General features: G+C 41.0%; 2 protein-coding genes across 4 annotated transcripts; one reads left to right on the forward strand and one right to left on the reverse strand.

Annotated features, from left to right (window-relative positions):
- esr2a (estrogen receptor 2a) lies at positions 1 to 26,269 on the reverse strand. Of its 3 annotated transcripts, XM_030046967.1 has the most exons (10): positions 26,152 to 26,269; positions 11,555 to 12,525; positions 11,066 to 11,226; positions 10,351 to 10,467; positions 7,613 to 7,927; positions 5,609 to 5,747; positions 3,886 to 4,019; positions 3,132 to 3,315; positions 1,534 to 1,764; positions 1 to 565 (listed from the first exon to the last, which is right to left on the reverse strand). In XM_030046967.1, the coding sequence occupies exons 2-9, from the start codon at positions 11,959 to 11,961 to the stop codon at positions 1,536 to 1,538; spliced, it is 1,686 nt and encodes a 561-aa protein (XP_029902827.1). In that variant the 5' UTR covers positions 11,962 to 12,525; positions 26,152 to 26,269; the 3' UTR covers positions 1 to 565; positions 1,534 to 1,535. The 3 variants fall into 3 exon arrangements, with proteins under 3 accessions (XP_029902827.1, XP_029902826.1, XP_029902828.1); XM_030046966.1 differs by lacking the exon at positions 26,152 to 26,269 and adding an exon at positions 24,586 to 24,600 and having other exon boundaries at positions 1 to 1,764; XM_030046968.1 differs by lacking the exons at positions 3,886 to 4,019; positions 5,609 to 5,747 and having other exon boundaries at positions 1 to 1,764.
- On the forward strand, positions 19,428 to 20,726 carry LOC115356638 (piggyBac transposable element-derived protein 3-like). The gene has a single exon (XM_030047855.1). The coding sequence runs from the start codon at positions 19,428 to 19,430 to the stop codon at positions 20,724 to 20,726; it is 1,299 nt and encodes a 432-aa protein (XP_029903715.1).
- Positions 26,270 to 27,880: the final 1,611 nt, after the last annotated feature.

Below are 27,880 nucleotides of genomic sequence, written 5' to 3' on the forward strand. Positions count from 1 at the left end.
TTGTAGTCAGCAAATTTTACTTGAGAAATTACACATCATTAATAAAAGATATCACCAGAAATGAAAGGGTATGGCTATCCTTCCTAGATACACCCTAATTACACACTGGGATCATACAGTTGGTGATACTGTACACAGCCATATAAAGTGTGAGCAGAGGAAAAGGACAAGACAAGGCCAACAAATGAACTGGGTTCAGAGGTTATTTTCTAGCTCTACATTTCATGTTCATGTTTGGTGCATATCCATGCAAGTGTCAAATCTGGCAGTGCAAGGTCATGATTGTCAAAGCTGTGCACACGATAGCTAGCAAGTGCTACCATACAAAAATAAGCTTCTCTTCTGCTTGCCTTTCAGCAAACAGAACAGACAGGTGTAAGAGTGCAAGGGAGTCTTAGAGTAACAATGGTTAGGTTTCTCCACAGAAAACAAGCACCGACCTAGACGATAAAGCCCGGACTGGACAGAGACAAGTGACTCAGCTAGACATTCAGGGTGTTCAGGTGATGAAAAACAGCCCTCTTGGTGGTCATGCGGGAGGTCCACCATTCTTCGGCAACAGAAGCTGTAAAAAATCAATGCATTTTTAATGGACAACCACAGGATCTTAACATAATTCAACAGACATGGTTCATTTCGGCGCTGTTTTTGACTGGAACAAATTCAATCAAGGCAGCATCTTGCAGAAACCAGCCAAATCTGTGTTTGGCCTGACATCTACTGGTGAAAAGCAGGGTGCTGTGTCACTGGCTGGTGTTTTGTGCCAGGAGCCATCACCACCTGTTGTACTCTATATTAAGTGGCATCACCTGAGGCTTGGTGACTCCCCTACATCAGCGAGCAGCTGCAATAGCTATGGCTTAGTTCACAAATCAAACACTTTAAAGTGAACAACTACTCAGATGCCACAAATACAGTGTGAGAGCCCTGGCCATCCTGATGTCCCCCAAAAGCCAGAATGCGGTTCCTATTTGCCTTGTGTCTTCAGTTACTGTCAGTCTCTGACATTACAGTCTACAGTGTTGCTATGTTAGCTCAGGGAACATCTCAGGGTTGATGAAAATTTTGTTTCCTAACATGATCGCCATGATGATCAAAGCTTGGTGCATCTTCTGCCCCACTTTCATTCACTTGTAGATAGTCTGCGTGATTCTTTCTGTTTCAAAACTAGCTGTTAACACTAGTTTCATAGCAGTTGATTGTACATTTAAATGATTACTGGTCCCATCAGGCTAGTGCAGCAAATTTTGAAAATATGATCACATAAGTTGGCAGAAATAGTGCATCCTATGTTTCAAAGCATGAGCTTTGACATGGGATTTTTCTCATGCCAACTCTCTCTTAACCACTCAATCTTGACCAATCACACAATTTTGAAAATATTTCCAGTAAAATAGCTCATAAGTTTTCAGATCTGCTTAACAGGAGAGCATGGAGTAAGGCAGCATTTCACTTGAAACTCTTTGATACATTTTATCAGACAGGTTGTGAAAACCTTATCACTCTGACGGCTGCACTGACGGCTGCACTGACTTCTAGAGTTCATCTCCGTTGTTGCTGGGAGTCCAACTCTTTGAGGAGCTGCTGCCAGAGTCGTGTTGCTGTGGAGGCATCTCGCTGTGGTCTGCGGACTCCTGCTGGGGAGGGCTGTGAGGCAAGCGGGCGCTGTGCATGATGTGGGCGTCTAACATCTCCAGCAACAGATCATTCAAAGGCACCATGTTCTTCATTTTCATGCAGTGGAGGTGGTCCATGCCTTTGTTACTGCACAGTTGACAGGCAAGAGAAAGGAGAGTAAAGCATGAGGGATGAGGATGGATGAGGGAATGTGTTTGTGCACGTGTGATCGCACCACTACAACCAGTGTCACTTGTCTAATAGTCATATTAAGAACTGAGAAAATGCTATTGACTATTAAATGCTTTTCAATTCATTTCAGAAATGTGGTTATCAAAGGTTTGCTTTGGTTCACCATCAAGTAAATAACAAGTCAGTCATGTCCTCCTCCACGTTTGGTGCAAGTTGCAAGCTGCACTACAAGAAAGTTCAACAGAGCCATTCTTTCTTTTTTGTGAGCTGGCTTGACAAAACCTAAAGCCCAAAACAGAGATAACTGGTGCACTGGTTCACAACAGTGGTTATCAACTGGTTTTGTGAACCCCGGCTTCCCTCTCTGAGCTCTGTGCACATTCACATTAAAAGGGGCATTTGGTGCGTCATGACTCTTCTGCACAAAATGGACCGATCACGTGCCGCCTACTTCACTCGGGAGGAACAAATTGTCATTATGGAGAGCTTTGAGGAGAACAAAGGGAGGAGAGAAAATTATTATGGTGGCTGCAAATAAGGCCAGAGAAGAAAGTTGGCAGAAAATTGTGGCTTATCTTCCAGTTTATTTCTAGCAATTAAACATTATACTCTGAATTTAGGACTCACACCATCCTATTTATGAAGGATACATGTAAATCACTGTAGTTTTTGTCAATATCAAGTCAAATAAATGTACAGCCCTCAAGAGGCTTTTTAAAGTTTAATGCCTAACTTGCTAATTGTGCTTCATGGAATACCCCTCAGGTAACAACTCAAGAATGCAAAAAGTTAAACCAAAGTCCATAAATATCACACAAAAAGTCCATAAATACAGAATCCTGACAATTATATTCCTTAATTTCTGCTCAGCAACATTGCTGGTAATCCACAAGGGGGACAGTGGACTAAGTTTGACTACAATGGACAGACTGGTGCAGATGGAGGTCAAACACTGCCAAACAACCTGATTCTGTCATCAGCTTGTTTTATTAAGGAGCTGTATCGTAATTAGAAACTGTAAAACTGTAGACCATGCGCAATAATGATGATGGGAAAACACTAAAATGACCCTGTATGACTGTGGATGTTCTTGCTACTGCTGTTGATGTAAAAACCATTGACATTTATTGTGGCTGATAAAATTTATGAAGCCACACTTAATTTCTTTAAATGTTTAATGGGACATTTAAGGACCTGAAGATATTTTATTACTGCACGCTGTAAATGTTAATACAAAACCATAACTGTTGCAGTGTATTGCCATTTGGTGACACGGTGGCTGTTCCTATGAAATGTGATAGGCATGAATGGAGGTCCAATACCTGACATGGCGAATGTGGGAGAGCAACATGAGCAGGTGGGCAAGGCGGGTGTACTGCTGGCGGAAGGTGAGGCCGGTCTTGGAGATGGACCACACCAGAGCGTCCGTTACGGCATCCAGCAGATGCAGCAGCTTGGAGCGACTCTGCAGCTCATCACTGGCCTCCGAGGAGTTTAGGCACACGTCTAGCAACACACACACACACACACACACACATACACAAGCAGATACACACATTTTCATTTTTTTTTACACTCAGCTTATGATTGGCATGATAGGCTTAACGGTAGGATGTGCTGCTGGATATGGTTTGGTAATATCTCTATTTAATTAATTCAGTAGAAAACATTAGTCAGCTCCAAACAGCTCCACAGCACAACAGAAGGGAAGAGCTGCGCCAGTTTGCTCGTAAACAGGTTCCTCCTGCAACTCAGTGCGCTGAACTGAGCCAGTGACAACAGAGAGACAGTGACTCACACTATACAATGTTCCCATTAGGTTTTTCACTGGTGAGTTATTTAGCCTGTTTCCCCTGCCAACCCTCTCCACACTCACAAAAAGATAGGATTACAACAATCGAACACTCAACTATGGTTGCACATGGACGCATCACATACACACACACACACTCACATGCACTCACTTGCCACCTCTCTCTCTCTCTCTCTTTCTCTCTCTGTCTCTCTCTCTCTCTCGCTCTCTCGCTCTCTCTCTCTCTCTCTCTCTCCCTCTAACGCATATACACACTCACTCACTGGAGTTAAGGAGGATCATGGCCTTGAGGCAAACGTACTCCTCCCTCCGCAACTTGAGCTCTCTCACCCTGGACGTGGCGGCCAGCAGCATATCAAAGATCTCCACAAAGCTCTGGACACAGGTCCCCTCTTCTCTACCAGGACAAAACACACACACACACACACACACACACACAATTATTTGTGCACTCCACACATCATCAGTAGCTCTATGAAATGGGAGAACTTCCAAGTTAATGTAAAATCATCAGATGAAATTTTGCAGTGAAATGGTGTGCCCACTGGCATAATTTAACAAAGTGGTTCCTACTGACATTCTGCAGCTGGCCAGGAAGCAATTTGAGCATTAAAGGATAATTCAGGTTATTTTCATCGTGGACCTTATTTTCAGAGGAGCTACTGTGCAATACAGACACACGGAGCCAACAGATGAGCTCCAACTAGAAAGTGATTATAACACATCCCTTCAACATAGAAACACTCACACAGTCAGGGGATCTTCCTACAGCCAACATCCAGATGCTCTGTGATCACAAACCACTGACTGTGAACCAGCTAGTGATGATTACAAACAGCATCAAATCTACCAATTTTGGCTGCCCAAGGTATGGAAAATAAAAATATGATTATTGGTTATGGTCAAACACATAAAACTAACCACACTCACAACGAGCATGGGTTTCACCAATGGTGCCCGGCTGATGTGGTGTGTGATGGGCAAAGGCGAGTTGTGGGAGAAGGGGGCACATTTGGGTGAGGATGGTGCTTGAGGAAATCTAATAAGGTTGCCAAAATTGATAGGGTGAATAAAATTGACAGTGAGTTAAGATTTCTCTTTGCAGGAGCATGAGTGTAGTTATAAAAGTGTATAAAATGCTGGCTGCTGACGGAAATAATCTACTTATTGGCTGTGTTTCACAAAAGATAATACTGTACTTTTAATTTTCAACCTGGACATCGGCTAATTCTGCCACGCTCCATCACAAAGTATTTCTCCTGTCTGTTTCTGTGTATGGGAGGGGATGGGGGCTCATTTGGGCCTCTCCTGAAAGAGTAATGATAATTTTATCTTTCTTCATTTGCATAATGTTATCTGAATGTGTATTTTTTTGTTTCACCCCTTAGCCAACATGCCACGGTGGTTTGCATCCCTAGAAATCCCATAAACACTTGCTCAACTAACATCTGCATCCAAAATACTCAAGTTAAAAAAAAAAAAAAAAAAAAAAAACATGTTTGGTGGGGCTGTATTAAGGTCATGGGGTCATCAGTCAATAGGAGGAGTCAATAGGATTCATCCTCTGGGGAGCATTTCATGTCAAAATTCATGGAAATCCACCAAGGTCACTTTAAAATATCAATTTTACTTTGTGGCCTAATGGTGGTGCTACAGGGAAAGGGAATGGAGTCATCATAACAGAGAGGAATCTTCCTTTGTGGAGCATGAATGCACTAACCAAGTCAATCAAGTCTATCAAGACAATCTGCTAATTAGATTAAGTTATATTGCATGTACAAATATGAGAGGTTTCATCCTCTGTGGAGCATGCATGTGCTCATCACATTTTGCGCCATTACATGTTCTGGCCAAATATATTGTGAGATATTGTGTACAAGCCAACTTTGTTCTTGATGGTGGCACGAGAGGAAAGAGTCATGCGGTCAAATTTTGAACACATTCCTGCCTGTCAAATAGAATTGCAAGATTTCAGCACGGTGTTACCTGCTCAGGCTGAGATCAGGGGAGAAGATGAGCTTCCCTGGGTGGCCCACAGATCTCCACATCAGTCCCATCATCAGCACCTCCAGCCAGCAGCACTCCAACAGGTGCACTTGGTCTAAGAGACTGAGCTCTACAAACCCTGGGGAAAAGAACTCAGATGAGGATCAATAACACATATACCACAAATCAAAAAGTATAAGAAATTGGCTACGTCTAGTTAAAATGGAAGTAGTCTCTGTCTTTGTGTCTGTTTGCCTGTATATATGTATGTCCTTTGATTTTCTCCACAACCATTCATCCAATTGACTTCACACTTGTGGGCGTATTGCTGAGCATCCATGGACGTGCAGTGTCAAATGTGATGATGTTTGGATGTGCAGTTCTCCAGAACGGTGCGAAAATGTCTGCAGTTGGAAGGAACCAAACAGCTTTTTTTAACCTGTGTCAAGCTAGCCAGCGAACTAACTACTTTTGCTTTCGACTGTGAAGTTGCATGCAGCAACACTGGAGGCCACGCGGTTGGCCCATCCCAAACAGGCATGTTTTGAATAGGCACTGCTAAAATGGACAAGACAAATCTCTGTCTGTTTGCCCTCCGATTTTCCATCTATCTCTCTTTTAATTTTCTCAACAATTGTAGGTGTATTGCTGAGGACCCGAGGAAGTGCAGTGACAAGTATGAAACCAAAACAAACATGAGTTATTGTGCATCCTTCAAAACAAATTTTCAGCTTTGTGTTGCTGCTCCCAGTGGCCTATCATTCTTATGTCCTGTATTACACTGGCATGGATGAGCAAATACCACTACATGGACAAGAATCTGACCTATCACTGTAATCTCTGTACATGAGATTAAGAGTCCCTGCTGCTACGAATAAACTAGTTAACAGACCTCCCCATATACATTGTGTCTGCCAAAAACATGCCATTTGAAGGTGAGGTAAAGGGTTTAAAAGGTGTGACATCGGTCTGAGGCAAAGGAAGACAATAGTTTTTCAGACCAGCCGTCGTTAAATGTTTTCCTGTCATGCAGAGAAACAACCTAAATCAATCAATGTGTAATTAACAGAGGCATGTATTCTGAGACACAACTCGTTGTCCAATCGCTATTTTAACACTGCTGCTTAATTTTGTAACATTGGGTTCGAAATGCTGCATAGAGCAAAGATAATTACCTTGTGTCTAGCCAAGATAAGTCATGTAACTATATTACACCACTCAGTGCACACCAAAATAACCTGATGTGTAAACAACATTTAGCATCTCTGAGCAACACTACAGGAATGTTCAAAAAAATCAGAGGAACAAAGTATCACCCAGATTTGCGAAGTAATATCAATACAACTTTTGTCTTGATGTTATTTGACTTAACTTATGTTTTTAAAGACGCTTTGTGCCCTTAAGATGTGATTATGAGCAGCTATTAAGAAGTTACACTGGTGTGTGTCCATGTTTGGCCTAAAATTGTATGTGATTCAACCCATTAAGCTAGTAATACTATCTTTGTTTTTCTTCACCACTTTTTCCCACTCCTCCTCTTCAAGTTTCTCTTCTTTTCTATGCATAATGATTCTGTGGTTAGTCTGCATCAAAAGAATTGTATGTAGAAGCCACAAACTCTGCCAGTCTAATCATGTCCAAACTGTGGCCTAGGAGATTTGACACTGAGGGAAAGTATAACCCTCAAACCCCAAATCAGAGCAAATGTAAAGGTGCCTGTGCATTAAGATCTCATCATTGATTACTACAAATCTCATATTAGAGAACTGGATATCAGCCAGATCCCCCACTTTGCAAAAACAGAAATGCTCAAGGAGAGACAGGTAAGCTGAACATGTGGTTAGGATGAGCTAACCCTTGTTTCTAGGCAACCATATACAACATTAATCATATGATCACAGAGTTGAAAAGAGTAATTAATTCTCCTGAATATGTGATAGAGCACGGCAAAATGTTTTACACACACACACACACACACACACACACACACACACACACACTAACCTGGAATCTTCTTGGCCCAGCTGATCATGTGAACCAGCTCCTTATCAGCCAGGTTAGTGAGTGACATCATGATGTTTGTCTCAGTCAGTGGCATGCTCATGTCCTTCATGAGGTAGATCTCTGGTGGCTCCGCCTCCATCATCTGCTGGATCAGCCGCTCTGGGGTCAGTGCAGGTAGATGAGGCTCAGTGACTGAAGCAGCCTGGGGTCCAGTTGATGCCTCCATCTTTGATCCATTAGCTCCTCCCCGGGAGGAGAAACGGGTCACTCGCCTACTCTGAGGACTCCGGTAGTTTCCACGCTCCCTGCGCACACCTGAGCCGCAGAAAACAGGGAAGCAAAAGAAAGCAGCACTTTATGCATGCCACAGTCATATATCACTGATTCTTGAGAATTTGGATAAATCATGTCCCACTAAGAAAAATGCTATTTCTGCTGGAAATTTACAACATTTTAATGAATAAAAAGAATCAAGGGCATAATCAGGGGGTCCTTTGCACATTTGTAAGGTTTTTTCATAGGTTTATTTTTAATTTTTATTAATTTAATGATTATATGTTGGCCCATGCCCTACAAAACCAGTTGTCCTCGGATAGGAGATAATCATCTCAACTTGATTAAAACAACAAAAAGTAATAATTTCATTGAATAATATCTTTACCACATGAAAGAGTACATCATAATATATATTAAAAACTACAAGCGATGGGTTTTGAACAATATTTACTATTATTTTGTAGTTGCTCAAAATGTGTCCCAGATATTCATCACCACCGTCAGATATATATTTAAAAAATAATAATAAAAAAACTACACAGTCAATTACATTCCTGAGGAGCCCTTTTCAAACCTTCAACTCGACTGCATGCTTCAAGACCACTCAGGCTCCTGGAAGTTTTCTATTTTCTCTTAAATCTCTTCATATTTTTGGACACTACTACTGTCACAATCATAAATTGTCAACACCGTCACTTCTGTATAAAAAATATTAAATTAGATTATGGAATAAATGTATACTTTTTAAGAAGAGGTCTGATGTAGGTAGCAACAGGGCGAAAACAAGCTGGCTAATGTGAACAACTCATGCTTATCGTGTAAAAGAGAAGGTTTTTGTCACCACCGTCAGACGTTACCACCGTCAGGTTTTCTGTCTGACGGTGATGACTGAAGTCTGAAAAATGCTTATAACAGTGCTCAGGATTCTTATTTTTTGTACCAAATAGTTAAATAAAGTTGTTAAGCAAGAAGCCATTGACTTGAGTGGTATAAATTTTGGAAATGTATGTTTTAATGAGGCAACTGTCACCACCATCAGATTAGTGTCACCACCGTCAGAGGCAGTTATATTTGTTTTAAATGAATATACGTACAATATGTTTCTTTGGTGCTGTTGAATTATTAAAGTAATAGTCTCTTTAATACAAAAATATGTTTTTCAAATTAAAAAAAAAACATTACGGTGACGGTGTTGACAAAAACAAAGTGGCCTAATAACTGGAAAAACCTATTTTATGAAAAAAATGCAAAATGAGGAGGTTGCACCGGTACATTGCTGAACAGCCAAGACCATGGCCTATAATGATATACCTTCAGATTTTGTAATTTAACGCACTTTTTTTTTTCAAAATTAAAACCTGTTTTATCCAAATTCCCAAGAATCAGTGATATGTCATACACGTTTAAAAGCTGGAATCAGTTGCCTAATGTTTTTTTTATTAGTTTTATTATTATTATTTTTGTAGCATAATGATATCCATGTGTATGGAGCAGCATGGTAAAACTAAATGAGCATATTTGCGGTGACTGGACCCTTTCCATACTCTGCATGGATTAACTAGTGCTACATGGAAAATAATCTTTAGGAGGGCCCCCCCTGGTGGTTCATGTGGTAGAGAACGCACGACACGCTCTAATTCATCCCAAAGGTGTTCTATCGGGTTGAGGTCAGGACTCAGGTCAGTGCAGGTCAAGTTCTTCCACACCAAACTGGCTCATCCATGTCTTTATGGACCTTGCTTTGTGCACTGGTGTGCAGTCATGGTGGAACAGGAAGGGGCCATCTCCAAACTGTTCCCACAAAGTTGGGAGCATAAAATTGTCCAAAATGTCTTGGTATGCTGAAGCATTAAGAGTTCCTTTCACTGGAACTAAGGGGCCGAGCCCAACTCCCAAAAAACAACCCCACACTATAATCCCTCCTCCACCAAACTTTACACTTGGCACAATGCAGTCAGACAAGTACCGTTCTCCTGGCAACCCCCAAACCCAGACTCGTCCCAGACCCAGACCAAAAAAATGACTATTTTTATTAGATGGCTATTGCACTGGTTCTTGTACATAAAATCAATGGCTCATATGAAACAGTGCTGTTATCTGACAGAAATGCAAGAGTAGAGACTGACCAATATTAAATTTTGAAAAGAGACACATTTATACCGATATTCAATATTTTTCACTTTCACCCTTTTCATGCTAAAAAGGGGGAAAATAGTGCTTTCCTCTTTATTCAACAAGGTAGAAAAGCTTTATAATCACCATGGGAAATGAAAACTTTTTTTTAGTGTTAGTAGCTCTTTATGGCAGGGTGACCGTAATGTTTATCAGTCTTACAATGAAAGAGATACCTAGTCTGGATACAGTTTGTTGTTCATTGTGCCAAACCAATTCAAGGGGTGTGTCATATGCAGCAACCCCTGAAGGAAACAGAGGCATAAAAATGTAACATGAGAAACACAAACCACACTTGGTCATGCCAACTTCGTAGCATTTGCGGAGGCGGCAGGCTTGGCAGCTCTTGCGGCGGTTCTTGTCTATAGTGCACTGATTGGTTGCTGGACAGATGTAGTCATTGTGTCCTGAAAGGAAAAAGCAGTGGGGAATGCAGAAGAAAGAAGAAAAGGAAAAAAAGAGGGATGAAAGGGTTACCTCAAGGCTGAATCACAATCTTCAGACTGAGACTTTGAGAAACGCCTGTTAAGCCCAGAAGGGTTGACCAATGCAACAAAAGCCAGTGGCTAAGGAACCATACTGATGTTTTTGCATGTTTTACCCCTTTTACTGCAATAAATGTACGGTTTACATTAAACCGACCAGTTTCCAGAGCACACCATACCATTTTAGATGTTTTCAGAGGGACCTGCAAAGCCTTGAAAGTTGCTTGAGATAAGTAATTTATCTGAGTTAACATTCTGCCTGGTTACATTTTTTCAAAGTTATTGTATCATTGTGTAATCATTTAGTTTCCTGCCTGAATTGACATTTTCAAAAGTCCACATATCCTCTGGTGCTTTCTCATGCTGGCCATAAGCTCTGTGGTATTTTGTTCAAATATTTAATTAAATTTGAATAACGTTTCACTAAATACTGTCCATAGCTATCTTACAGAGATATCACAAACAAAGAGTCGGATCCAGTTGAGCTGCAGTCTAGAACATGTATGTTTTAGAGTCTCACCCTGGATGCTTCTTTTGAAGAAGGCCTTACATCCCTCACATGACCAAACCCCATAGTGGTAGCCTGAGGCGTAGTCATGACACACAGCACAGTAGTGGAGGTCTGCCTTTCCTCCTGTTGACACCATGCCCTCCTCGCTCTCCTGGCCACGCCTCCTCTTACTAACAGAAAAGAGTAGTTTCTCTTCAAAATAAAGCACACTTTGGCAATAAATAACTTGTTGTAAAATAACTAACATGCTGCCCTGAACAGAAAGCTGTTTAATCAATAGTGCTATGAGTTACATTGTATATGTCTCTACCTCTTTCATTTAACTTTGGTGATTACAAAAATTCACAACTAACCCTAACCCTAACCCAGGTCAACTTTGAAATATGGCTAGAGAAAATTAATTTTAGACATCTTCACACATTGAGTAGTCATAATGTGATTCTAGGTATCTACAGTGTATTTCCATTCTGACATGTATCCACTCATCCACCATCCTACCTGTCTGTCAACACACCGTCCCCTGGTGATAAATCCACCCATGGACTGTAGATTGCCTGGCCATGTTGGGGGCGTGGCTGGGGCCGGCGTATGGGAATCGGTGACCCCACATGTCCGTGGCTGCTCCAGAACAAGGAGGAGCTTAGGGACTGACGGACAGACGGGCAATTCGATATGTTTGGACCAGCATAACTGAAAATAGTTGGACTGTAGAGAGGTAGGGAAGGGAAGTCATGGCTGAGGTCAGTGTAAGGAGAGGGGATGCAGATGGGCTGGCTCGATTCGAGGGACAGAGCAGGAGAGGAGGAGCTGAGGGCAGGGGACAAGACATGACTGCTAACTCGACTGGAATCCACTTCCTGAAGCTGCAGAAGAGGCTGTTCCCTCTCTGAAGGGGAGGCAGCCATCCCAGCTACAGATGGTCTCAGTATCACTAGATTTACTACATCATCAGCAAAGAATAGGAGACTGGCGTGGTGAAAGGTTTTCCCTGGTGTAAAATATACTATGCTAATGTCATTACCTACAACTATTGGACTTGTCCCTGGAAAACAACTGGCCTAGAGCAGCAGCAAAGATCAGAGGATCTACAAGCACTGGTGGGTTTTACTGCAGAGTTACACAGGCCCAGGCAGTTTCATATTACTCACTTGCTCACATTGTAAATTCTCAGCACCTTCAAGAGAAGATGATGGATGAGTCAACCACGCAAGTGCCTCTAGTTTGTTTTGACCCTGCACAGTGTGAAATGCCAAAGTGCAGATGGATTACATCATTAACATGACTTGGAATATCAGTCGGTGTTGATCTTGTAAGACAACCCTGAGGCTTGGAAACAAGACAGTTCTAACCCAGAGAGGGGAACAGCGCTCCAAATCCTCAGAGGTCAAGTCCAAACCCAGCCATGGGTCTCAGACATCTTCAGATGGGATCCTGTCACCGTCAGAGATTGGGAAAGAGGCAGCCCTGACCTAGAGAAGATACAGAGGAAGGAACTGATTGAAGGGAAAAGACTCATTGTATTGATACAACAAATGAAAATCAAATACATGTTGGGATCTTGCAATAAATGAAGAAGAGGCTGATGTCTGGCTCTTGAATGCTGCAGTCAGAGTCAAACAGCTGAAAACAGCATCAAACAGTCCATCATGTCTTGAACTGGATCTCAATCCACTTGAAACTGGTTGACTTACTGGCACCAAGAGCAAAACATGGAATTTTTCATTTACAGAGCCAACAGAGATTGACACCCAACTTACATGGACAATAGTTGCTCTACAAGCGCTATAATTAAAGCTTGCAATTTCAAAATTTGAAAGGCTACAAATACTAAAAAAAAAAAAAAAAAAAACTGTGTGACGTGAATGAAATATGGTGGGATGGTGCATCATTCATTGGAATGACATTGGAATAATTTATATCTTCCTGTCTGCTGTATTATAGCCTTAGCGCCATGTACGTGTGCGTGCGTGTGTGTGTGTGTGTGTGTGTGTGTGTGTGTGTGTGTGTGTGTATGTGTGTCTTCTGACTGGCTGCTCTCTCGCCCCTGCAGCCAATCAGCAATCAATCTTGTGCATAAGACCCATGGGCAGGATGCAAACTGGCCACTCAGCAGTTTCCATGCTGTGTGCTGCTAAAGCATGTTAAATGTCTTCTTAAACCTCTTTTTTGTTTAAACCGATTGGTAGTTTGATTCCACTAAGAAGGAGTGTGTAGCCTTTTGACTGTTTTAGTTATCTGATTTAAAGCTTGTTCTTTGTCTCCAAAACTAGAGCAGTCTTCCTCATTTTGATTGCGAGGCTAGATTCCTGTTCTGTTTTGTTTATTGTCGCTGTGGCCTGTCTTAGTTAATACCTATTTAAGTTACATTACTAATAAATCTCTAAGTTTTCTTTATATGTCAGTTTCTGTCACTTCTTTTTTCCCTGTGTTTATGTTTGTTGTTATTCCCCTCACCCCACTGGACCTCCTGGAGAAGTAACATGCTGTAATATTGTATTGATATTCAAGTTTTATATATTTAACACAGTGCTGTGTCAAACTCAGAATTTTGGTATTGTCGTAACACTTGTCTCAGGCATGTCTGAAACTTTTCAGACAATGTCCATGACTTCAGTGTTTCATTTTCACATGGTGGTGGTGTTTTTTTATGCAACATTAATGCCAAAATTGAGTCAAACCTATTATGATATTTATTATTAGAACAAAAACTTGAGTGAACTTGAGTTACTAATACTGAAAATAGTGACTTTCCACTGAGTCACAATATTGGTGTGTAGCCGTCACTAAAAGGTGGAAATCCTATTTGTTTGTTTGTTTAACGATGCAAAGTCTGAAGAATAGGTTTGGGTCTCACTAAGTGGCCAAAGTAAGGATTTATAATGCAGATCAAAACAGCTGGTGCCTGTAGCTCAATGAATAACAGACTGAAAGACAAAAAGGTCCACACACACAAACAAGCACAGGGTAGTATAAGGACATGTTTTTAATAAACATTTGTTTATGTAGTGAAACACAAATCCAGCAGTTAATCAGTGTTACACTGCAAAAAGTCAAAATCTTACTAAGATTATTTGTCTTTGTTTCTTGTTTCAACCTAATTTTCACTTGTTTCGAGTAGATTTTCACTTGAAACAAGTGAAAATTGTCTGAAGACAAGTTATTTCTGAGCTGATCATGTCTTATTTTAAGTGTAATGAGATATTTGACTAGAAATAAGACATTTTTACTTGAAATAAGACAAATAATCTTGGTAAGATTTTGACTTTTTGCAGTGTAGAGAGCAGCACACATTCACCTTCCTGGTATACAGTGAACTTCTCTGCTGAATATCATCACAGGGGAGGTTAGTGCAGGGAGCCGATTAGTCCAAATGAAAAACTGAGAATGAGGGAGAGGATCACTAATCATTTTAGTTGTCATGGAAGAAACACGAGGTGGTAAATAATTGTTCCTAAGTTCATTCATTTATTCAATCATTTGTTTGTTATGAAATGTATCTAAGAGATGAATGAGGATACCAGTGATACCAGTTTCAGAAAATGCTAGGCCTCCCAAAGTACTGTGGAATTTAAGGGATTTTCAAATAGATGGAAAAGAAAGAAAGAAAGAAAGAAAAAGAAAGAAAGAAAGAAAAATAGGTTATACATTAAATGAAAATGCACTTCTCTACAACCATGCACACTTTCTCACTTGACACGAGGGAGGGTATGTCAAACCAGAGCAGCCTGACATCACTCGGCCCTCTTGCATCCAGCAGGTCAGGAGGGACCAAGAACTCTTGCCTGAAGTCTTGGGGCTTTTCACTGATGTACAGGATAAGATAAGTGTTGCATTACAATCATCTCTGCAGCTCAAAGCCAAACTGAGGGCAGTTTATGGATTTCATTCAGAGATGCCACAGCAATTGAACTAATGCAAGCATGCCAGACCCACAGCACATAGCCAGTATAGTGAGGAGAGGCATTCGAACTGACATGCAAAATGTAATTCAAGTGGCTCTAGTAAAAGTGCTACCTGCATTGTTTCTTGAGATAGTCTTTTAAAATCTTTTAACTTGTCTTGTCTCACAGTGCCATATCAGAATACAGGCAATGAATTATGGTAAAATACTTATAATTTCAGTTCTGAGAAGGTGCAGAGAGGGAAAGCCACCTGCTTGTTTTCAAGACTGGGCATTAAAAAGAACTGGGATTTGCAAGTGACACTTTGCCTTGCTCTGTGTTTCCCTGACCTAGAAAATGCACGGAGCCTGATTTTCCTGCGCCTCTAAAATACCACACGTGTGAGCTCCTCGCCAGTGCGCTTTTGATCTGAATTTATGACTTCAGTTGTTCTTTAAAGCACTTTGCATGCACTGTATAAATGTGATGACTTGGCCTGACAACTAAATGTCCTGCTTTGAGCTGCAGGTGTTGGTGAACTGAACTGACTGGGCCTTTCCTTCACTGATGAATACAACATATTGTGAGTGTGGACACAGGGCACAAGACGAGCTGCCAAACATTCAATCAGCAGGTATCACACTTTGTCGAGGAATCTTATGAGGCACTTGTTGTGCAGGCCTTTTCGAATAAACAGCACAGCACAATAATTGCAAAGCAGGTAATTTTCATAATTTTGCCTATTACTGGGATAACAATTATTAATCATGATACTGATTGATTACTGATTCCCTAATGCTACAGACATAGTTATGCATTATTCCCATTTTTGGTGATGATTTGGTCATGATGACTGAGGTTAATGAGAGCAGAGTTCAACAGATATATCTGAACAAAAATAAGACATCTAAATTTCAACCAATAAACATTAACACTGGAAATTCTGTGGATTCAGACAATTTAGAGATCTGCCTTATCTTCAACAAGCACTTCACAGATGCTGCACTTTTATTTGAGAGAGAGTATCCAGAGCCTCTTTCAGTCAGTACTGATAGCATTGATGCTGATGCTGATGCTGATAGTGAGCGTGCTAGGGGTCAAACCAGTTTCTCCTTCCGTTCCTTCACACACAGTGAAGTACTAAATGCACTACAATCCATAGATCCTAAATGCTCTACTGGTGAGGATCATTTGGATTCCTTCTTTTTAAAGCTCGCAGCCCCTGTTATCACACAGCACCTTACCAACATTTTTAATCTGTCCATCTCAACTGGAAAATTTCCCATACCATGGAAAACTGCTCATGTAGTCCCCTTACACAAAGGTGGCACTAGGGATGACTTAAACAACTATCACCCCATCTCCAAATTACCTTGTCTAGCAAAAGTAATGGAATCTTTGGTCAACTCTCAACTCAAGCCTTTTATTTCAGACCACTCAGTCTTAAGTCCTTTTTAGTCTGGCTTCAGAGCCAATCATAGTACAATCTCCACCATCACATTGGTGACAAATGACATAATAACTGCATTAGATAAGAGGTATCACTGCGCTGCTCTTTTTATAGATCTGTCTAAAGCATTTGATACAGTTGATCACCACTTGCTTCTCAGAAAATTAGATGCTATTGGTTTGGATAAAAATGCATGTACCTGGTTTCAGAGCTACTTATTTGATAGGCATCAGTGTGTTAAACTTGGTCATACAAAAATCTGAATTTTTGGTAACTAATAGAGGTGTGCCACAAGGTTCTGTCCTGGGCCCCATACTTTTCACTGTCTATATAAATGATATTGTTTCTTCTGTAAGTGATTGCCATGCTCATCTTTATGCTGATGACACAATTTTATGTTGTATTGTGGATTCTGAACAGCTAGCCATCAAAAATCTGCAACTTGCTTTTAATTCTTTTCAAGAATCCCTTATCTGACATAAACTACTTCTTAATGCAACTAAGACAAAATTCATGTTGTATTCCAGAGCCAAAAACATTGACTACAATAGTGTGCATTTATACACCAAAACTGGTTCAGAAATCGAGAGAGTCACAGAATACAAATACTGTACACTACTCACAAAAAGTTAGGGATATTTGGCTTTTGGGTGAAATTTATGGAAAATGGAAAATGTTCACGCTACAGTGATATTATATCATGAAAGTAGGGCATTTAAGTAGAAGCATACACTGGTGATTTCCTCATCTCAAACAATTTCTTGAAACAAAAGCCAACAACAGTGGTGGATATACCACAACAAAAAATGTCAGTGTCAATAACTTGTCATGTGCCCTTGAGCATTAAAAAGAACTGGGATTTGCAAGTGACACTTTGCCTTGCTCCGTGTTTCCCTGGCCTAGAAAATTACAGTTACAGCTTGACAACAACATCTCATGCTGTTCACAAGTCGACTTATTGTCTGCTGAGGCATGGCATCCCACTCTTCTTGAAGGGCGGCCCTCAGGACATTGAGGTTCTGGGGTACAGAGCTCAGAGCCTCTACACGGCGACTCAGCTGATCCCATAGGTTTTCTATGGGATTCAGGTCTGAGAAAGTGCAGGCCACTCCATTTGAGGTACCCCAGTCTCCAGCAGCCGTTCCCTAATGATACGACCTCGATGAGCTGGAGCATCAAACACCTGATATGAATTTTGCCGTTAAACTCCTTGTTAGAGAACAGCAACTTGTGCAAAAAGTACTGAAACATTGAACAGTTGGACATGTGCATTCAAAAGTTTACAGAAGGTCACATTAACCCATTTAATCCCACCGGTCACAATAGTGACCGTAAAGAAATGTTTCATTTCTAAGGCTATAAAAATGTTACTGAATGATCTATCAATGCATTTCCAGCAAATATTGAAATAAGAAAGGGTCTCAATGAAATATGTGCAGTTTCACATGTTTACTGTAAATTGTCACATGACCAGAGCTGTTTACTTCCTGTTTGTGCCAAGACAAGAGGATGGCAGCAACAAAGCTCCCAAAGAAAAGGTAGTAAAATATGTAAACATAAAGATAGGACATAGATTTTTGGTACACATCATGTTTAAGGTGTCTAGTATTGATGTATGCATTTGCAAGTACTCAACTTTTTTCAGTGTAGTCATAGAACTCACAAACATGTCACCGGCAACAATAGTGACCGGTGGGATAATCCATTGTACCTACATGCTAATACACATAGGCTAACTGTTCTACCTAACTTTCTGCTGCTACCTACCTTTCTGCCTAACTTTACACACACACAGACACACAGACACACACACACACACACACACACACACACACACACGGACCCCAGGAAGACTAGCTAGCTAACTAATTCTACCTAACTTTCCACACACACACACACACACACACACACACACACGCAATTACATGCAGGCACACACACACACACACACACACGCAATTACACGTAGGCACACACACACACACACACACACACACACCCCAGGAAGATGAGCTAGCTAACTAATTCTACCTAACTTTACACACACGCACACACACGCAATTATACGTAGGCACACACACACACACACACACACACACACACGCACGCACGCACGCACACACACACACACACACACACACACGCACACACACACACACCCCAGGAAGATGAGCTAGCTAACTAATTCTACCTAACTTTCCACACACGCACACACACACGCAATTACACGTAGGCACGCACACACACACACACACACACACACACACACACACACACACACACACACACACATACACACGGACCCAGGAAGACTAGCTAGCTAGCTACCAAACTTTCTCCTGTGTTTTCTTTAAGATTTACTTTGAGTGAGGTTCTGGATTTGTTGGCTCAAGATGAGTTCCCAGACAAGGCATGCAGCATTGCAATCATCCCACAAAATGAAAAAGATGCTGTACTCAGTGATTGTGACAGTGATGAGTCTGACATGGACTATGAGGGGGAAACAGGCCATTTGCCAGCGAAGCTGTTGAATGCATATGCCGAAGTTATGCTAACAGAGCATGACTGGAACGATGGCCTCCCCTTCACCACGCCCCCTTCCCCTCCACAACCCCCTTCCTCCATCACCTGTTCCAGCTCCCCCACTTCCTACCATAACAATGAAGGCCAGCCAGAAGACCCAAGGGCCTCTAAGCGCGAGAGGGACCAGCCAGAAGACCCAAGGGCCTCTAAGCGCCAGAGGGACCAGCCAGAAGACCCAAGGGCCTCTAAGCGCCAGAGGGGCCAGCCAGAAGACCCAAGGGCCTCTAAGCGCCAGAGGGTTCAGCCAGGTCAGCCAGAAGAGCCAAGGGCAAAGCTGCAAGTGGTCAAAAATAAAGATAGAGTGTTCAAGAGATCCAAGAGGCCTTCCACTGCTGTTATTCCAAAATAGACAGTGTACAAACCAAATGCTGCAGAATGTGTAAAACAAAGCTGCCCCGACCCAATGGATATTTTCTTACTGATGTATCCACCCACCCTGAGAGAGATCACAGTTGAAATGTCCAACCTCTACTCCACCCAGACCAAGGGAAAGCAACTGAATCTGAGTATGGATGAGCTCCTCACCTTCTATGGGATCCTAATCACAAGTGGATACAGCTCTGTCCCAAGAAGACACATGTACTGGTCAGTTGACAATGATGTACACAATGAGAGCATTTCAGATGCAATGCGGAGAAAACGCTTTGATGAAATAATGGCCTCAGTTCATGTGGTTGACAACACAAAGATCACTAATGACCCATTTTTTAAGGTTAGACCCATCTTCTCTGAGCTCAACCAGTCATACAAAGTCATGCCGTTTCAGGAATGGCTGTCAGTGGATGAGAGCATGATCCCATACTACGGCCGACATGGATGTAAACAGTTCATCAAAGGCAAACCAATTCGCTTTGGTTACAAGGTATGGAGCCTCGCCTCATCCAGTGGATACATGTACCACATGGAGCCATATTGTGGATCACACACCCTCCTCCCAGAGACAGGGTTGGGTCAGGGACCCAGTGTTATCATCGGTCTGGCAGAGAAAGCTCAGGTGCCTCAAGGTTGCAAGTTCATCCATGACAATCTCTTTACCACTCTTTCACTCATGGATGAGATGACAAAAAGAGGATATGGGAGCTCTGGAACCATGAGGCAGAATCGCCTTTCTGATGTCCCATTCACACCAGTGAATGCCTTCATGAAGTTCCCCCGGGGAACCTCTGAGGTTTTGTGCCAAGGAGAGAAGCTGCTGGTCCGTTGGAAAGACAATAACATTGTCACAGTGGCAACAAACATGGAGGAAAAATACACTGAGACCTCTGTCAAGAGATGGAACAGGCATCGACGTGCCTTTGACAACGTCCAACAACCAAAATGCATCAGTCAATACAATGAGCACATGGGTGGTGTAGACCTTCACGACCTACAGGTTTCACGATACCATATCTCAGTCAGGTCTAAGAAGTGGTGGTGGCCCATCTTCGCATGGTCTCTCAACAGTGCTCTTGTAAATGCCCATCTCTTTTACAGAGATGTTATCGGAGGGACCATCGACCTGCTCACCTTTTCACGCATAGTCTCACAGTCTCTTCTGAAAAAGTTTGGAACGAAACCACTGAGCCATGGAAGGAGATCTCTACTGAGTGCTACTGTTGAAGATCAGGCAAGGTATGACAAAGCTTCCCACTGGCCAATCAACACTATGCACCGGTTCCAGAGATGTCGCCATTGTGACAAACGCACTACCTATGCATGTGAGAAATTCGGAGTACCACTGCACATTGAGTGCTTCAAGATGTACCATGGAGTGTAGATGAGTGAATGAAAAAGGGTTGAAAGAAGAAAAGGAAAACAGGAAAGTCAAAAGACAGAAGAAACTATACAATGGACACATGCAGTCTTACATACAGTTCACATACACACACACACAAGTCCACACGCACACACACAAGCGCACGCACACACACACATACATGTTCAGTGTGTTCAAATGAATTTTGCACTAAAAATGAATATGTTCAAAAGAATGTGTTAAATTAATTTTGTACTAAATACGAATGTTTTCAAATGAAATTTGCACTAAAGTAAGTTGCACTAAAGTTACAGTGTTGAAATACATTGATGATTGTTGTTGTTGTTTTTGTCTTAACCTCAATATTCATAACAGTGCTCCCAGTATTCATATTGGTAGCCAATAGTATAAGGCTTTTTGATGTGTAAAATATTCACACTAAAATGAGAGAGCATTTAGAGGCAATGCTGGGACTTTTAAAAGTGGTAATAACTAGCCTTATAAGGATTTTAACTTTACACACACACACACACACACACACACAAACTGCAAATCGGCCTATATTCATTCTGTCCAATGGTTGATACAACACATTATCCCGATCATAAAACACATGTTTTCACACACTTTTCCATGAAAATTTCTAAAAATTATGAATGATTGTTTCAAAGTACTACTAATGACACATGATTTGGATATTTTTGTGTCTGGGAAAAATTGGGTAATAAATGGGTTAAGTTCACCTGTAAAGGTTATAATGCATTTTAGGTTCATCCTGAAATTTCACCCGAAAGCCGAATATCCCTAACTTTTTGTGAGTAGTGTATCTAGGCATCTGGCTTGATGAGGCGTTCTCATTCAAGTTCCATGTGAATGAGCTAGCCTCCAAGTTGCGACAAAAGATTGGCTTTCTGTACAGAAATAAATCAAGTTTTCCAGTACACTCAAGAAAAAGAATTGTTGAAGCTGTATTTTTGTCTGTCATGGATTATGGGGATGTAATTTACAAACATGCTGCTGCTTCAACTCTGAAGCCCCTGGACACTGTTTATGACTCTGCCCTTAGATTTATAACTGGCGATAGATATGACACTCATCATTGCTTGCTCTACGGGAAAGTTGGTTGGCCCTCCCTTGAAGAGAAGCGCAAAGGACATTGGCTTTTACTGGCTTTTATTCTTAAACTCGACGGCATTGAAAATGAGGGTAACCTCAATGTCCATTCGAGAATAAATAAAGGCTGAATGAATATCGACCAACATTTGGCTCATCATAATCCAGAATATTGGTATCGGTGCAAAAGTTGACCAGTATGAGTATATATTTTGCAGTAAAAAGCACTTGAGATCTATAAAAACAGTGTTATCATTGTTTTTTTTTTTTAACAATACTCTGTATAGCTGTGAGCTAGAGGAGCAGCGTATTGCAGCTGAGCAGACGGTGGTGCAGGCTTTGTTAAGAAGTTAACAAGTTTATTTAGTTCATCTGTAAAATATCAAGCCTTCAGCACATAGCTTTTACCCAATTTCCCTTCAGGGATCAATAAAGTGTTTCAGATTCTGATTTTTTACAACTATAAAGAGATTTAATGGGCGGGCAGTAATTGAGAGGAACAGTGTCAGTATTTTTTGCTGCCTTTTGCCTTGCAGCCAAATGTTTCTACCACCATTTTTCGGTATGATAAATGCTTTTATGTTGGCAGCTGGAGGACGGCTCTCTATTATCTATGGGTTTGTCCATTCTTATCTGACATCTGGACTAATGAAATTCCAGCAAGTAACTGATTTGCAGCTATTCTCCATTTTAATTATAAAGGCCAGAGTACTTGTTTCTCCTACTGGCAGTGTGCACAGCAAATCAAGATTATGCAAACAATCACAAGACTAAATAAAATATAAGTCCTATTTTGAATAAAACCTAACTTTTTGTATAATATAGGAAATTCTGACTTCAAAAAAGGACATACCAATAATTTGCAGTTCATATGCTGCTGAATCTTTTACATGAACTGCAGCAATGAGCAATGAGCACACCAGTTTCCTGCGTCCTTGGTGTCTATTGCCAAGTCATCGCCTCCTAAAACACTTGAGCATTCTCAGAGAAAGGGAAGGATGATGGTGGGATTGTACTTCTTTAATCTTCATTCGGGGTTAAGAACAGATGGGAAAGAGTATTTTTGCCTCCTTTGAAGCTTTGACCTTGCCTTGGAAACTGCCTCCTCACTTGTCAGCCCTTCCAGCAGCTGGTTGTCCACTGTGAGAGAAAACCTCCCACCTACCTATCCTGCCAGCATGGAGAATATATAAAGCCACCATGCTGGATGTATCACTGACAGTACAAGCTCATGTACACAAAATAGACTAATAATAACTAACTTAAATAATAACTTAAATAATAACTAGTAAAACAGACTTTTCTGAGGCTCTCTGAGTAGGCATGACTCTTTCAGCAATATCATTTTTTTCATATTCCCAGTGATTGCTACTGCTCTGCTGGTTCACGGTACGTCACCATTATGTCTTTATGTATATATCTAACGCACAAATACACATACACATGGAGAAGATCCATATCTTCCCAAACCACACACATATGTCCAAGCCAAATTAAGCCAAAGGCTGAGGCAAAGGAACTGTTCCCGGCTACTGGCCAGAAGTGCATGCCTTTTTAAACAAAAGGCCAAGGCCACGGCATTTTCTCATCCTCAAGTCTCACTGCCTCCCTAATATCAGGCGGAAAAGGATAAGGTAGAAATGGCAGTTTTTAGGCTCTGCAACAGGAAGCTGTACATGTACAGCAGGGGAGTATGGCTGGATTGTGCCATGTAAAAAATGTTTTGTTTTGTTTTGGATTTTTTTTTTTTTTTTTTTTTTTTTTTTTTGGACCGTTTCCTGACGCCACCATTTATTGTGTTAACCAGGTAAAAGCAACAAGTCTAGCAGGCAAATTAAGACTGTAGTCAGCAGTGATTTAAGAGATGCATCATCTTTTGGCACATCAACCTCACTCACTGATTCTAGATTCTTCCAACCTTCTGCATACATCCATCAAACCCCTCTACCAGCTTGTCTCACTACAGGACATCAGCCAATATATGACTGTTGATGTTCAGTGGCCATTAGATCTGATTCTATCATTATACAAAGGAAAACTCTGAGTTGTTTGGCTCAGTACAGGCAGTTTTCCTTGGTCTTATATCTGCTGACAGGCTCACAAAGTTTGATGGCAAAGAAGCTTTTTGGAGGTTAGATACTTTTTAGTGAAAAGCCACACCCTCTGCCTCAGCCCCCATTGGCCAATCTGCATGAAACATTCAGTTCTTCATGTATAACCAGGACAAAATCCTAATTTGTGATCTAGAGGAACTAGAGGAATAGAGAAAATAATGACCTTCCATTGATTCACAATATTAGTGTGGAGCCATCACTAGAAGGTGGATTTTTTTCTTTTTCTTAATAGATGCAAGGTCTGAAAAATGTTAGTTTGGGTCTCAGCAAGTGGCCAAAGAATTTACAGTGTAGATCAATAAATAGATAGATCAGTTAATAACAGACTGACAGACAAACAGATAGACATGCACTCACACACATGCATGGGTGGACGTTCTAGTCTCCAAAACATCTATATATGATACAGAAAAATGCAGCCGAATTGATCATTCTAGAGAGCAGCGCTCTCTTTTCAGTCAGAGATGGCACACATTCACTGTCACCTCACTGGCATACAGTAAACCTCTCTTCTGGATATCAATAGTTATCTAAAGTCTCTCTAAATGCCAAACGGCTGAGGCCCGCTTTGCTTGGCCACCTGAAGTGCAAAATGAGGAGTGATAGTCAATCATGGCGGAGCAGACAAAGATAAGAGCAGCAGAAACTCCTACCTGATCAACAGAAAATCCAAAACCCTTCACAGTGCTGGACAAAGTGGTGGACTGACAGACAATCTTTCATAAGTGCAGAAACACGACAACGGACAGTTTGCTCTGAAGATGGAAAAAATAAAATCAAGTAAGCTGCTGATTACCACTTTTGGGCATCATTTGCTGCCTGGGAGGCTATTTATTAAAAAAGTGAAAATAACTTGTAAAAAAATGGCTCTGGTGATCAAGAGCAAGCGTATCATCAACATAGTTGGCCATTGCTTTCCCTTGAGAGTCTCCTTTTAAATCATACTGAGCCATGAGGAGACATTACAGAGGCAGTGGCTGAGTGCAACACCTGGACAAATCTGCATCTAAAACCCATTTGAAGACAACTTGAATGTTTTTTTTATGCAAGGTACCGCCTATGCCATATTTATCCTGCTCTATTTTGCATTTTGAAAGTTTCATTTATACAAGGATTACTGAATGAATGCTTTCAAAGAGGGCAAGTCCTGTATTCAGCCAGTCCAACACAACATCTGCAACTTGCACAATTCATTTTTATCTTTGGATTATTTCACATTCCTGCCCGGGTAATAACACATAATTATATGTTTCTGCTCTCCCTGTGACATGACCAAAATTACCTGAATGAGCAGAGTTTGTTTTTAAAACCAAAAAATCAAGGCTAAAGACAGAAATGAACACAAGTTAAAGATTAATGAATGCTGAGACATGTACTATGAAAAGCAATGGAGATTTCCATTTAAAGAGAAAAGGAAATTCTTCCTGTGAGTTTGTCCATTTTACAGCAGCTGGCAGATAGGAACTGCTTGTTTACACAGAGATAAGTACTTTTTGAAGCAGGCTGTGGTTCATATTGTGGAAAAAGACTTGTTTTATGATTTGGTAAAGTTTTCAGCCCCAAATGCACACATGTAAGCGCCACAGAGCCCTATTTGATAGAAATTAGTCCCAAGGAGAGATGTGGAAAGATTTTTATTGTTGTTAATTCAATATCCAACTGTCTACCGGCCACACTGTAAATGGAAAGAGCATGAAATTTATTATTACAAGGTCAATTAATGCTCCAAATGGAATAATTTCTAGTTAATTAATCTTTAATTGATGCTACACTATTTCTAATCTTGCCAGGGACCCCATGGAAACTTCTCCGGGACCCCTGGAGCTCCCAGGTCCCAGATTTGAAAGCCACTGCAACATGAGGGCAGCAATCCATGGCCATTAAAGTCAAACCCTTTAAATATCCCTTTGATTAAATGCTTCATAGAAACCAACTAAGCTCTACATAAATGATATTTTTTATGGAGAAGTAGTGAAAGAGCGAGAGGCCAAAGGTAATATAAAGTCGTATTCATGTTTTATTTCTGGCACTTACAGGTAAAATAGCCAGAGAGATTTCAGTCTCCTATCTCAGACACACAGACTAACTGCAGATCCTCCATTTGTTCTCATCTGAGCTGCGGCCAAATTAAGACTCAGTGGATCAAAGTAGTGACGATGTTCAACGTTGCATGCAGCATCATAAGTTTTATTATAATTTTTGAATAGAAATAGCCTTACCTTTACTTGCATATGCAGCAGTTGCAGAGAAAGTTGGAGCTGCTCAGTTTGGCTGCTCATCAGGACGGAGAAGAGAGAGGGGTCTAGCTGCAGACCTCCAGCGTGAGGCGTCTTCCGGTGCAGGCTCTCGTCTCAGGCCAACCTCCAGCGTGAGACCAGGAAATAACACACTTTTTTCACACCTCCTGAGGGAGTCCGGCATTGTGGCCAACCACCGAGAAGAAGGAGACTCCGATATTTTCGTGTACGACCGACAGTTGTGGCAGTAAGTGAAAAATGACTATAGACGAGTTATGTTTGCAGTTGAACTAGCGGCCATAGACTCTAACTACCCAATACATTACATATATTTTATTGCGTGTTTACAATTAAATATGTTAACTGTGTTAACTTAGGGTCGGAAGGCTCGGAAATGTATTTGAGAGATAGCTTAACGTTGATCAAAACACGACTTTCATTGATTTGAAGGTTAAATTACATTTAGCATCTACAAGTCCCGGGTCAGTTCTCCGCTGTTTTGCGGACCCCCCTCCTGGTCGTACATTATATATAGCCATTGATAAATCAAATAGTGGGTCGATGGATTATCCTATAAGTGTTACGATGTTTGTATTTGTGTAGTGTTATCTGTCCTAAACGAGGTAATGGCTTACGTTTTACGAGGCGCGTTTGTGCCGCTGTGTTACTGAGACGACACTTTTCACTCTCCAAAGTTAACGTCACATGCAGTATCTAACATCACAGTTAGTCCACAGCTGTTTATATTAACCCTCCTGTCGTGTTCACCTCTTGCCCCTTACTTTAGTGTCCCCATTCAAATTTGACCGGTCTGTTAAACTGCTCTTAAAATAAACACAAAACCCATTAATCAGCCCCCAAGTTTTTATTTAACATTTTTTTCTCTGTCTTTTTCATAGGACGAAGTGGGGGCCAGGGTACGTCATCACTGCAAAAAGGCCGCAGAGTGGGTCGAAACAAACCAACACTTGTTTTCGGCCAAGGTTTCCCTGTGTCCTCACTGTGGGAGAGGAAGAACTGGAAGAGGTTGTGAGGCAGTTCAGAAGGCTTTGGGATGAAAAAGAACGTTGCCATCTCGATGACCAGGAGACAGAAGCAATCCTTGACCATTTCAAATTTAAATTCGAAAAAAACTGAAGATATAGGGCGTTTGTGAGGAGATTGCTGACAACATGACCTACACTGAATGTGAAATGAAGGAGTAGGCTAATAAGGATGGGTTGTGATATTGAATTTAAGGCTAACAATGTTTAATAAAAGGCTGAATTGAACCGAGTGATTTGGTGTCCCTTTATCCTGTTTTCCTTATTGCTTTAATTGTATTATATTTCCATTTTGTATATAAAAATATATCGTTATTAGATATTAATTTATTTACTTTAATTATACCATGAAGATCACAGGTGAGTTAGTGCATTTCAAGAAAATGACTGCAGTTTTATCTTTTCCTCTCCCTAAATACTGACAATTTTATATTTAAGCATAGTTGAAAATCTGATTGGTGCCAATATTCTTAAGATCTTCAGGTGTACAGTATATAATTGAAGACATTTAATACAATAGAAATTTGAAAAAATAAGGCACTTACCTTAAATAAATGTTATACATGAGCTGTTAAGTCTCTGAACAAATGTGCATAGATTGATGTTTTCATGTAACTTCTCTTCAGAGGGACTCCAGGTTGACAGTATGTGGTATCTGTTACGCCTTT

The sequence above is a fragment of the Myripristis murdjan genome, chromosome 24, assembly GCF_902150065.1.
Source record: "Myripristis murdjan chromosome 24, fMyrMur1.1, whole genome shotgun sequence".
Taxonomy (NCBI): domain Eukaryota; kingdom Metazoa; phylum Chordata; class Actinopteri; order Holocentriformes; family Holocentridae; genus Myripristis; species Myripristis murdjan.

Excerpts from the sequence above, each read along its gene's own strand:
- esr2a (XM_030046967.1), bottom strand. The coding sequence starts at position 11,961 with ATGGCTGCCTCCCCTTCAGAGAGGGAACAGCCTCTTCTGCAGCTTCAG. Across the intron at positions 11,227-11,554 it reads GACGGTGTGTTGACAGACAG|TAAGAGGAGGCGTGGCCAGG; the intron begins GTAGGATGGTGG and ends CTTTTCTGTTAG. Across the intron at positions 1,765-3,131 it reads TCCCACATTCGCCATGTCAG|TAACAAAGGCATGGACCACC; the intron begins GTATTGGACCTC and ends TCAACTGTGCAG.
- LOC115356638 (XM_030047855.1), top strand. The coding sequence starts at position 19,428 with ATGTCCAACCTCTACTCCACCCAGACCAAGGGAAAGCAACTGAATCTG.